General features: G+C 54.4%; 1 protein-coding gene across 5 annotated transcripts in view; it reads left to right on the plus strand.

Annotated features, from left to right (window-relative positions):
• The window catches only part of MINDY4 (MINDY lysine 48 deubiquitinase 4), a 104,645-nt gene that overhangs the window by 79,704 nt on the left and 12,256 nt on the right, over positions 1-12,685 (plus strand). For 3 of the 5 annotated variants that reach the window (XM_026019098.2, XM_072764653.1, XM_026019101.2), the window contains exons 14-15: positions 4,869-4,932; positions 8,087-8,248. In XM_026019098.2, the coding sequence (XP_025874883.2) occupies positions 4,869-4,932; positions 8,087-8,248 (226 nt within the window). Of the gene's footprint in view, positions 1-4,868; positions 5,143-8,086; positions 8,249-12,685 lie in introns of all 5 variants that reach the window. The other 2 variants (XM_072764654.1, XM_072764652.1) reach the window with 1 other exon arrangement.

Here is a 12,685-nt window from a genome sequence, read left to right on the forward strand (position 1 = left end):
CTCTACCCAAATCCTTTTTAGATATTCATAGTTACTTTCAACTGCTCGCAGACCTCCATTTATTCTGGGTTCTTGGCTGCCACACGAGTAGTTTGAGGTTGCGGGAATCGTGACCTCTCGGTCATTGTGTTTTTAGTTGTTGTTATTGTTGTTATCGTAGGAAAAAGGAAGTGACATTTACCAAATGCCAGATGCTTTATATAGTTCACCTCACTCTCACAGCAGTCTATAGTAAAGGGAGGCATCATCCCACCCCTACTGCAGGGGGAGGCAGGCTCAGAAGGGGGAGAGCTGGTAAGTGGCAGTGGCTGGATTCGAATCCAGGGCCCCCTGACTTCGGAGCCCAGGTTCTCGTAGTTGTTCCAAGCTGCCCTTCTCACTATTGGTTTGTCCTCACAAATCAATAGGATTCTCAGGGGAGGGGGCGGTAGGGAGGACCAGCCAGAGCAGGGTGTGGTGGTGCTCCTGAGGCCCGGTGCTCTGGGGTCAGGTTGAAGGGAGGTGGCTGGCCGGATTCTCCTGGGTTAATTACCACCTATTTTAGGCATGATATTTTCAACATCAGAGTCACGAACCAGGCACATCCCAGAAGGTCCCCTGAGACCCCTCGCTCTAGTCCTCTGCTTTTATAAGTGAAGACACAGTCTGAGAGAGAGGCAGGGACTTGCCTGAGGTTACACGGCCAGTCTGAGGCCGAGCTGGCCACTGACTCCACCTCGCGGACATTGATTTTAGGTGAGTGGCTTTGACTGTAGGCAGGAACCGTGTCTCTGGGACATGGAGACATATACTTCCTTCTTATTGAGAAACTTCTGCACAAGATGCCCAGATTCACATGTTCAGATGCATGTTGGGGAGGCTTTAGTGTGAAGGGACAAGCCGTGCCCCCGCCAGTGCGGGTGGGACCAGGAGTGGGGCTCCGAGGCTCTCGGAGCTGCCTGGAGTTGGCCAGCCAGGCTGAGCACGACATGGTTCAGGCCACAGTGGACTCTGTGTGGGGACACAGTCCTGCCTGCTGGCTGGCTGTGTGATCACAAGACCACAGGTCCCTTCTCCTGGCCAGGCCTCACTATCCCCCTAGGTGGTTCTTGCTCTTTGGGCCTCACGGGGCTTTAGGAGAGGATGTGTTTGAAAGCGAGCTCGTAGGTTCTGCAGATTCTAAGGCGCAAGCATTGTAAGCTGCTCAGTGGCTCAGCTCAAAAGCTGCCCCTCTAAGACGTGTGAGGAGGAGTGCCTGGAGGGAGTCCGTGGAGCTCTAGCCCCGCTTTGGGTGCTGAGTCCGGGCTGGCACCTGTCACTAGCCCTGGGCCTCTTGTGTTCCTTCACGAGGCACCCATCTTTCCATCTGCAAACTGCTGAGCCCTGAGGGCTGTGCCAGCCCCAGTGTCCTCTTTGTTCTGTGTCTTGGTACAGTGCCTGGTCTCTGGGAGCTCTCGCTGGGGGCACAGCTGGGAGAAGCAGCCCTTGCTGGCATCCTGGGCAGAGCTCTCTGTTCCTCTTCCTCTGGATACCTCTGTGGCAAACTGTCACTCCAACCGTGGGTCCAGGTTCTGGCCATTTGCTCTCAGGATGCTGAGGAGGTTAGTAGCAGGGCAGCCAGGGCCAAGCCCCTCCTCATAAGGGTCCCTGCCCTGGGTGGATCCATTCAGGCTCCTCCTACCCTATGCTTCTTGGAATGAAAATCCAGGTCAGCTCCTGCTCCCTGAGGGGTCTCCAGTGCCAAGAGCCTTGGGGGGGGTACTGGTGTCATCAGGCTGTGGCTCCTCCTGGCTCCTGTCACCTAGCCCAGTAGCTGGCCCTGGGCTGTGCAGATTTTTTTAGAGCCCAGCATTGTCTGGTCCCCCAAGTGGACTGTGGAAGGCAGAGCCTGCTCATTGGATGGAATGGCATCGATCCCAGGGAAGGGTTCATCACAGCTTGTGGCTCAGAAGCCCAGCAAGTATGGGGACCTCAGAGCCCAGGCAACCCCTCCTCTGATTCAGCACTTGCTCCCAGGAGGCTGCATGACCTTGGAGACCTGGGGGATCCCCCAAGAGGCTACAGGTGTTGGAGGAGGGAGAAGGAGGGGACCCCTCAGCCAGAGCAGCTCTGCCTTTATGTCTTATATGTTTGGTGTCTGCCTAGGAGATGACATTCGAAGAAAGAGCTCTAAGTCTAAACAGACATCGGACGCTGCTCGTGTTAATTTGCTAGGGTTGCCATAACAAAGCACCACAGCCTCGGTGGCTGAAACAATAGAAACTCACAGTTCTGGGGGCTGGCAGTCCAAGATCGAGGCATCAGCAGGGTTGGTTTCCTCTGCAGCCTCTCTCCTGGGCCTGGGGGGTGGCTGCCTGCTTCTGTGTCCTCACATGGTCTTCCTCCTGTGAGCTCGTATCTCTGGTATCCTGTTCTTGCAGGGACCCAGGCATATTGGACTCCGGCCCACCCTGATGGGCTCGGGGATCTTAAATCACTCCTTTAAAGGCCCTGTCTCTGAATACAGCCACATCCTGAGGTACTGGGGTCGGTGCTTCAACATAGGAATTTGGGGGAACACAGCTCAGCCCATAACACCATTCATCTTTTTTTTTTTTTTTTAAAGATTTTATTTATTTATTCATGTGAGACAGAGAAAGAGGCAAAGACCTAGGCAGAGGGATAAGCAGGGAGCCTGTGGAACTCGATTCCAGGACCCCGGGATGCTGCCGTGAGCCAAAGGCACATACTCAACCATTGAGCCACCCAGGTGCCCAACACCACTCATCTTGTGCAAGGGCCTTATGTCACAAGAGGAGAGACTGAGGCCTGGAGAAGAGAGATTGGCTGCCACACGGCCGGCTGGGGCTGGAACACCAGCTTGGTGACGGCCCTGCCCTTTGAACTGCCCTCTCTCTGGGCAGAGCAGAGCCCAGTTTTTCCTTTGCTCAAGGACTCCTCACACTCAGCTCTCCAGGGAATTCCCCTAGAGGGAGGTTGGGCATCTAGATTTGCCAAAGTTGTAAATCTCTTAAGCCGTAAGCTGCTCCCTGGCGTCTTGCGAGTGCCCTAATGTGAAATGCAGACGTTCCTCCCTTTCAAGCTCAGCGCTCACTCCTGAATTTCCCATCGTGTTTGCACCTAAGGATGCAATTACCATTTCCTCCCATTGTCCTTTCTGCCTGTCTCTCCGCTCTCAGCTGACGCAGGCTCTCAAACCCGCTGGGTGAGCACGAGGCTGTGAGATGATGAAGATCGGACCGCTTCTGAAAGCTTTGGGCTGGCTCGGAGCCAGTGATGATTATCAGTCCACCCAGGGCTCCTTTGAGGTTATTTTCTTCCCTTTAGAAGATGCCCATATATGCTGCGCAGAACGTTTCCATCAATTCTTCTGCCTGAACGAGCGCCAGTCGAGCGCTGCCTTTGGCCATTTGGCGCCCCAGCCGGCTCCTTCCCCGGCCTGCTGGGCTTCTCTGATGGGTGAGCCTCCCAGGCCCTTCCCAGGACCCTCAGGCCTCTGTACTTCTCCGCCGGGCCCCTGCAGTGCCAACCCGGCCCATCTTGCCGTGTGGACCGCAAACCATCCCCATTTGGCCACGGTTATTAAAAACCACAAGAAAGCATTTCTCCAGCAAAGGTCATGGAGCTTGAGTTTCTAAACTCGTTTGGGAAGGATACAGGACTAGGGTGTTTTAGGTTTGTGGACTTATGGCAGATCTTAGATTTAAAGCATAAAATTGAGACCAGGCTTCTCTTCTCTTCCACTAAAAGAGAAAACAAACATTGTGATTGCTGAGCCCTTTCCTCTGGGCTGTCTGTCTGTGGTCTCTTTGGGGTGGGGCTGGAGGGGGCAGGCCGGGCCACGGGCACAGCGCTGGGCTGGCAGCGTGCCGTCACCTCCAGCGATGCCCTTCTGCGTCTCTCCATGTCTATAAAATATAGTGATCCTACTTCGCTGGGGGCAGGGCTGTAATTGGCATCCTCCAGGCACGTTCCATAGATGGTGGCTCTTTCCTGTCCAACCGTCCACGGTTCTGGTCAACAATTAACACTTGGTCTCCCGAAGGATTTACGTGGGGGTAGGTAAAAGCAATTGTGTCCTACCTAGGCCTGGGCTTTCTAGATGGTGGGAGAGCTTTGAGATGGGTGGGGCTGCCTCCTGGTGCTGGCCTCACATATGACAGAGCCCTGCCGACAATGACATCTGGTCCCCAGCTCCATACTGCCCTAAGAAATCGTTTTTTTTTTCTGGTGTGAGGGATGTGTTTTGGCAAAGGGGCTTTTCACCACATGTCTTTTGGGGCCCCCCTTCTGAAGGTAGAGCCATTGTAGTGACCTGGGGTCAGGAGAGCACAGGCCTTAAGGCTGGCTGCTGGGTCCCCCACCAGCTCCATAGCCCACACACCCAGTGCCCTGGGCAAGTCAGTACTTCTCTGAGCTTTGGTTTCCTCTTGGCATTTGGGGAATTATGCATGTAGAGGGCCTGGTATGAGGCCCATGCCCAGGTGGTGGCAGCTGTTGTATTAGGATTCTAGCAGGTGTTAGAGACCATCAATCCCACTGAGCGGGCTCACAGACTGAGGCCGGGAGATGGAAGGGGCTGTCCCAGTTCCAGTTCCCACTTTGGTAAATGGCAGTTTGGGATGCTGGATCCCAAATTCAGGGGCTTCTCTGCTGTGTCATGCTTGCATCACTCTTCTGCATGTTGGTGGTGGCCCCGGTGAAGCCAGATGGAGTCCATTGCCCAGAGCAGAGTGAGCATGCGCTGCAGAGCCCTGAGTTGCCCCCAGATCCAGAATTCTGGGCCTCAGCCTGGAACCCGAGGGAGCCCCTGGTCCCCCAGTGAGGTTTGCCCAGGAGGCCTGAGTCAGGCAGAGGTATGCTAATACCATCTCTTCTGTGTTTTCTAGTGTCCGCCAAGACTTTGATATCCCCACCAGCCACCTGATTGGAGCACATGGATACTGCACCCAGGTCAGGGGGTGCAGTGGGGCGCTGGGCAGCAGGGCACTTCTTTTCCTTCCTCCTGCCTTCTTGCTTGGCCCCTGCCATCCTTCTCCAAGCAGCTTTCACGTGCCAGCCTCTGCTGGACTTCACTGTCAAGGAGACCCTGAAAGGCCACTCAGTTCAGCTTCCACTTCTGGAGAACTTGCTGTGCCTCATCTGTGTGCTTGGCACTGCAGGGTATGCAAAGGACAGAGCCAGGCGCCTCACAGCCCAGAGCCCCAGTCAGAGCCCCGTGGCACCTTTTATGTTTGCACAGGGCACCATATTGGCAATGACCCTCACCTTTGCAGCCTCACGAGAGACCTTGAGGGGTCTCATGGGGCAGGGGGAACGCTTACACACGTCATCGATCCTCCCACCAGACAGCCAATGATACCAGGGAGGAGATCTGCTCCTGATCCTATCAGGGAGCATTAGGATGAGGCACCAGATGCTGCACCTGGCTTCCATCTGTGCCTTTCTCTGCATGGCCAGGCCACCAGAACGGCCACCAGGCCATAGTTATGTCTGACCCTTGATGCACACGGAGCAGCACGTATAGCACAGACAGGCTGGGCAGAGTTGTGGAGTCTGTTGGGCGCAACCGAGGGTCCTGGCTTACTTGTGTCTGCTCTGCCAACATAGCCAGGTACCAGGCAGGGGCCAGCTCGGGGTCTGAGGTTTATGCCGGGAAGCTGAGGGGGCTGCTGAGTTGGCTGATGCCCACCTTCCTAGAGGAAGTCCTCAGGGTGAGCAGCTGCCTTCCTATCTACCTGGGATGGCCTTATGCCCTCTCTGGGGGGCCTGTCTTCTTGGTGGGAGCTTCTCCCTCAGCAGGCAAAAAGAGACGTATAAGCAGGCGTGGACAGCCAAGGGGGTGTGTAAAAGATGCTGGACCGGAATCTTGGGCTGGTTCTGAGCCATGTTCACTGTTTCACACATGAATGAGCTGGGCTGATCTTCTTCCTCTCCCTAAGCCCCAGTTCCTTCTTTTGTAGACCAAAGAGCATGGACTAAACCATTGCTGCTGCTGCTTTTTTTTTTTTTTTTTAAGATTTTATTTATTTATGCATGAGAGACACACAGAGAGAGGTAGAGACACAGGCAGAGGGAGATGCAGGCTCCTCACAGGGAGCCTAACGCAGGACTCCATCCCAGGACCTGGATCACACCCTGAGCTGAAGGCATATGCTCAACCGCTGAGCCACCCAGGTGCCCATAAAGCATTGCTTCTTGAACTTTGACGTGCTTGCACATGAATCCCCTGGGAGTCCTGTGGAAGAGCAGGCTCAGATTCAGTGGGTCTGGCCTGGAGCCTGAAGTTCTGAATTTCTCCCAGGCTTCCCAGAGGGGATGCTGCTGGTCCATGGACCACACTTTGGATAGCAAGGGTCTCCATGACCAGTATGCTCTGCCACGGCGTGATTTTGAGTCTTGGGGTAGGGAGCAGCCTATTTCCCCTGCCTTCCCCATTTCAAGTGGGCTTCCTTGTGCTGAGGAGGGTTTGAGACAGATGGGGAGCAAGAACCTTTTTCTTCCCCTGAGAACCACATGGGAAAACTCGAACCCATCTGAAAAACGCCGCGCCTTTCTTAGCGGGGCCACTGCCCCTGAGGTGCAGTATCTCAGAGCAGACATTTCCTCCAAATTCTTTCTCATTTCCTCTGTAAGGACACAATGGGGCCCTTTCGCTATCTCCCTCCAATGGGGTTCCCTCCGTGGCCATCAGAGGGGGCCTCTTTTACTGTCACCGGGGCAGGGGTCTTGGTGTTGACGGAGGGATTTATTAACTGGGGCATGGCTGTTACAATTCAGGGGAAAACACTTCTGTGAACTCTTCCCTCCAGAGTTTATGCTGGGAAAGGGCTATCACGGCTATTCCCACATAATGTGGGGGCGACTGCTGCCTGCTGGCCTTCCACGCACACCAGTCCTGACAGGATGGGCCTGACAGAGGGTCCCACCTGCCCAAGTGCCAAGGCTGGGCTCACTCAGATCCTTCCTCAGCTGTGCGGCAGGCTCGTAGTGGCCACCATTCATCTGGGACCTTCCTTGGCCAGGGGCTACCCTGAGGGTAACACATGAGGGGTGAGGGAAGGACACCAGGCAGGGAGCCTGAAAATGTGGGCGGAAGTCCAGCTCTGTTACTAACTAGCTGTGTAGCTTGGTAAATCCTCTCCTGCCACCTTGATGCAGAAGGCTCTGGCTGAAGGAGACCACCAGAGGAACAGGGCTCCACAGGTCACTGGTCTCCCGGTTCCGGGGTCAGCGGGCTTGTTGGCCTCTTGGCTGTGCAGCACAAGTCACATGGCCAACGAGTGCGTGATGGCGCTTGGCCAACGAGGGCAGGGGCAGATCTAGAACCCAGACCAGGGCTCCCCGCCACCTCCACCTGTCTGCCTCTGCAGGCTTCCACTCTCCCTTCCTGCTCAAAGACCCCGCATCGCCTATGAAATCCAAATAAGGCCTAGAGTTGCATTCTTGGTGTTTGCCCCATTGTCTGCTTCCTGGTGTTGATAACCAGTGCTGGTTGTGTAAGATGTTATCGTTGGGGGAAGCTGGGTGAAGGGTGCACAGGAACTCGGTACTATTTTTACAAATTCTTCTGAGTCTAAAATTATTTCAAAATACAAAAGTTTATGAAAAAAAAAATGCCATCCTTCAAGACCCACCCAAATGTGGCTTCTCTACAAAGTGGCTCTGACTCAGCCATGTGGTCCCGTGCCCGCCTGGCCCCGGAGTGCTCCGAGCACACATTTTTTATAGTCCCAGTCACATCCTACATTGTGTTTCAGCCGCACAGGGATGCACCTGATCCCTGCCCTAGACCCGGATGCCCGAGATTGGGAGCCATTCTTTCCCTCCAGCAGGACACCCCCACTTTCCTGCTGCCACCCAGGGCTCGGGATAGGGGCCTGTGCACACGTGAACGCCCATGAAGTAAAGATCACGATGAGTTCCGAGGGTCGCTTGGCTGGGAACCGCTGGCAGCTTTCCCTGCGGGCTGGTGGGAACCCGAAGGCCCAGCCCCCTGTGATTTTGGTCTCTCTCCCTCCTTGCTTTCCTTCCTTTTTCACCTTTTTTTTTTTTTCTTGTTCCCGATCAACCCTGAACAAGCCTTTCCCCTTTCTTTCATCTACAGGAACTTGTCAATCTGCTCCTGACCGGGAAAGCTGTGTCCAATGTTTTCAACGACGTGGTTGAGCTGGATTCTGGGAACGGGAACATCACACTACTCAAAGGCATTGCTGCACGCAGCGACATTGGATTCTTATCTCTCTTTGAGCACTACAATGTGTGCCAGGTACTGGGAGCTCAAGTCTCCGGAGATGGAGGGGCGCCGCTCCCTGGGACAGTGAGAAGGAAGGCGGGGGAAAGGAAGTTCAACTCAGGTTCCCAGAGCTGGGCGGAATTTGGTCCATTCTCAATCACAGAAGGTTTGGGAAGAAGTCTAACCTCACTGCCATTGAGTACTGGCATGTAATTCGTGCCCAAAGCCAGCCCAAACCGTGTTCTGGGAAAGGTGGTTTCAAAGGGACTCCTAGGGATTTACAGTGTGACTGGGGGTCCGAGCAGAGGCAGGGTGTATGTGTGTGCTGGCTGGAGGCAGGGGAATGGGGTCTTCTCTAAGGATGGGATTGAAAGTTTCAGGCCTTGTCAGAGCTTCCTAGGTCCGCCACAATAAAGCACCACAAACTGGGTGCTTAAAACAATAGAGATTTGTCCTGGAGCAGAAGTTCGCATGGCTGAAGTCTAAAATCAAGATGTCAGCAAGTCTGTGTCCCCACTGAAACCCATTGGGAGAATCCACTCTCATCCCTTCCAACTGCTGCTGTTCTCTGGCGATCCTTGGCATCATTCTTTGGCTGGTGGGTCCACCAGTCCAATCTCTCCCATCTGTCATCCCACAGCCATCTTCTCCCCATGTGCCTTCTCCTTTCCTTATAAGGACATTGGTCACGTGGAGCTAAGGGCTTGCTTTCCTCCACTAACCTCCTCTTAACTAGTTACACCTACAACAACTCTAATTCCAAGTAAGGTCACATTCTGGGGGCTAGGATCTCCACATATCTTTTTGAGGGCCCAGTTCAACCCCTAACAGGCCACTCAGTCTGTTTGCTGGTGTACGGGTCCCTTTCTCTCCTCTGTCCCTGCAGCCAGGGTCTTGGAAAGGGCTAGGCCTCTGTGAAGCTGGGCAGGGTAGGGTGGCTGCATGCCTCTACGAGGTTGGCACTGGCCCCTGTCCTAGCTTGCTGGTAGACCTTCTGTGAGTCTCGGTTTTTGTATCTTCAGAGAAGACATTGTTTTCTGGTTGGTTTCATGGTGCCCTTCTCTCATGTCACAAGTTCAGGTGTGCTGTCCTGTTGCTAATGGAACATGTGGTGCGCCGGCGTCCCCAGATCCTACCCCCAAGGACAGAAAGCCGACTCATGGTCTCCACAGCCTTAGGGAGAAAAGAAGGATAGTGGTTCCCTCCCTGATTTACTGGTGTCAGGAGGGAGCCCAGGAATGTGGCCACATGGCCCAGGAGAAGCACCGGGGCCCCTGAGCATCCAGCCCTGGGTGGGCTCTGAAAACATTCAGCCCGAAATTCCATGGGCTGAGAGAGGTAACCTTGGCCGGGCTCGTGGAATCCCCAGGCTTACCAGGAGCCCTGGTTTCATTCTTGTGTTGAGGGCGTTGGTCAAAAAGTAAACTATTTTCCTTCGGTCTGTGGAGGGTAATTGATGGGAACATCAGTTGGGGGTCGTCCTTCCCTTGGAATAAAATGCTGATTGAAGAAGTTCAGGCCCTACAAGTTTCCAAATTCTTGACTCCACACAGACCCCCCTTTGCTGTTATATGCTTGACCGAAGACTGCGGCTTGTATCTTTCTGCAGCAAGAGGATGTTTGCTCCTTTGCCTTGGGGCTGCAAGCTCTCTAAGGAAGGACCCTCAGGCCGACCCTCTTCCCCAGAGCTCACTGAGGACTGGGCCTCTGAAGGAGAAGGTAGAGGTCTGGCAGCGTAGACAAAGCCTGTCCTCTCCGTTGCCACCACCTGCCATCCCTTCTGTCACTGAATTCCTCTGGTTCTACATGGTTGGCCGTGTTGGGTGTGGGAGGAATCCAGGAGGTTTGGCATCCACGCTCAGACCTGGTCCCCCTCCGCTGGGCAGCACCAGTGTGGCCGTGGGGAAGATCTGGTACTTGGGACAGCTCGGGGGATTGGCATCCACAGTGGGGCTATTCTTGTAAGGCTTAGACTCTCTCTCACAGAAGGCAGAAGTGGGCCTGCCTGCTGTTCAGCCTGTCCGGGGCTTCTCACTACAGGCTCTAGCTGGGAGCCTGATTCTGGGGCCCTCACTGAGTATGTGTGCGCTGGGGGTAAGGGAGGGCCTGCCCATCAGTGAGTGTATGAGATGACCCGCACTCCGGATGTGCCTGCTGGGGAAGCAGAGGAGCCTCTGGGCCGAGAAACGCACTCCTGCTGAACTAGCCAGCCTCCCGCCCCAGCCTGGCTGTCCGTCCTGGACCTCCGCTGGCTCTCCATGACCCCTGGGGGCCGGTCTTGCCCACCTGAATTGCACCTCACTGTTGCCACCGCAGAGCTCACATAGGGGGTTGCAATTGGAAGGCCAACCCCCGCTGACTCAAGGTGATTGTGGTGGGGGGTGAGGCGGGGACTGGCAGTCCAGGAAAGGACAGCGTGGGACCAGGTGTTTAACTGCAGCCTTTCTCCCATGCCCTGCAGGGCACATTCCTTGCTGTCCCCGTGAAGGGACCTGAGCAGAGACTAAACCTGGCAGGAAGAGCTCTGCCAGCAGCGTCCTCCTCCCGTTTCCTACCCGCTCGGCAAATAGCACCAACTTTTTCAAACCCAGGAGCATGCCTGAACCACCAGGAGGTCACGTGACTCCTACCCGGAGTCCTTTCTCCAGTATGTCCATTTCTGCCACGGTCCAAGCCACCAGGTGCTGGTCTGGACACCTGTGACGCCTCTGGCCTCTGTCTCCACCCCCTTCTGGTCCTTCACTGAAGCCAGTGTGGTCTTTAAAAGAGTAGACTGAATCACATCATTGTTTGCTTCCCTCCTGTCGGTGGTTTTGCCAACCTCTGAGGCCATTGGGGGCTGAATGGTATCCCTCACAGATTCACACATTGAAGCGCCAACACCCAGTACCTCAGAATGTGACTGTATTTGGACGCAGGGCCTTGAAGAAGTGATTATGTTAAAATGAGGTCATCTGCGTGACCCTGAATCCAGTTGACTAGCGTCCTTACAAGAGGAGGGGATTAGGACACAGACACACACAGTGGAGACGGTCATCTGCAAGCCAAGCAGAGAGGCCTCAGGAGAAACCAGTCCTGCCCACCCCTGGATCTGGAACTTCCAGCCTCCAGGACTGCGAGGAAACAAATTTCTGTTGTTTGAGCCACCGGGTCTGTGGGACTTTGTCATGGCGGCCCCAGCTAACTAATGCAGAGACCGAAACCCTGAATTTAGCACAATCTGCAAGGCCCCACGAGCGCTGTCCCTGCTGTTTCATCCCTTCATCTTTTGACTTAACTGTCACTTCTCAAGGGAAGCCTCTCCTGACCTAATCAGCCATCTAAAGAGGGGTCCACTCTCATGGTCCCCTGCCACTTTGTCCTTCTCCATCATGGAACCATCATGCTTTCCTTCCTAGGCCGCCTCCTCATTCCAAGTGTCCCATTTCATTGCTTTTGAGATGCAAACTTTGCACACTTTTGAGTGTTTCTGAGATTTGGAGGCACTCTTGCAGTCGAGGGCGTGTCAGACTTTGATGGCCAGCTTTCTTTCTTAGTGAAACAAACAATTAAGGTGACTCTGCTTGCACCGTAGATTCAGGGCAGTGCAGTGCAAATGTCTCTGTATGACTATTTGTTTACTCTCTGTCATCCCCATGAATCTGGTGAGCCCCCCTGAGGACAAGACTGGCCTTGTTTCCTCCTCCCATGGTCGAGCACAGTGCCTGGGACCGAAGCGTAAGTCATGACAGTGAATGACAGTTACCCTTGGAGATGACAGGTGGTGACTGTGACTGCCAGCAACCAAACATTGGTTTTTTCAAATTAGGGCCTCTAAGCTAGCGGTCCACAGCTGGGTGTGGGGCCGTCACTCACCTCACCTCTGCAAAGGGATTTAAGAATCCCCCTTTGGGATGCCTGGGTGGCTCCGCAGTTGAGCATCTGCCTTTGGCTCAGGGTGTGATCCTGAAGTCTGGGGATCGAGTCCCATGTCAGGCACCCTGCATGGAGCCTGCTTCTCCCTCTGCCTAAGTCTCTGCCTCTCTATGTGTGTGTGTCTTTCATGAATGAATAAGTAAAATCTTTAAAAACAAAACAAAAATCCCCCTTTACATGTGATTCCTAATGGTGCCGTATGCACCTCTGCCAGGAGCAAGCCTGAGACTGTACCGAAGGAAGTGTGCCCCCCACCTTCCCTCCTCGCCCCAGGGCCTTCAGCCAGCTACCTCCAAACCCAGAGGAAGCGAATTTCATCTTTGGAAAATGTCACCCACTTGGAGGGGGCTCCTGAATGAGAAAACTCATTTATAAAGTCTCTGGGCAGCTTTTTTTTGCCTGTAATCTTTTGACCATTGAATAAATAAATGGCAAGCTGCCCTTTTGTCCCTCTGTTGGAAAATTCAGGGTGGCTGATTATGTAGACGCCTGCCCCCTGGCAGGTTGCACAGCTCTTTTCCTTGCAGCAAACGAGCCCTGGGTCCCCAAGAAGGC

Source organism: Vulpes vulpes, chromosome 7 (genome assembly GCF_048418805.1).
Source record: "Vulpes vulpes isolate BD-2025 chromosome 7, VulVul3, whole genome shotgun sequence".
Taxonomy (NCBI): domain Eukaryota; kingdom Metazoa; phylum Chordata; class Mammalia; order Carnivora; family Canidae; genus Vulpes; species Vulpes vulpes.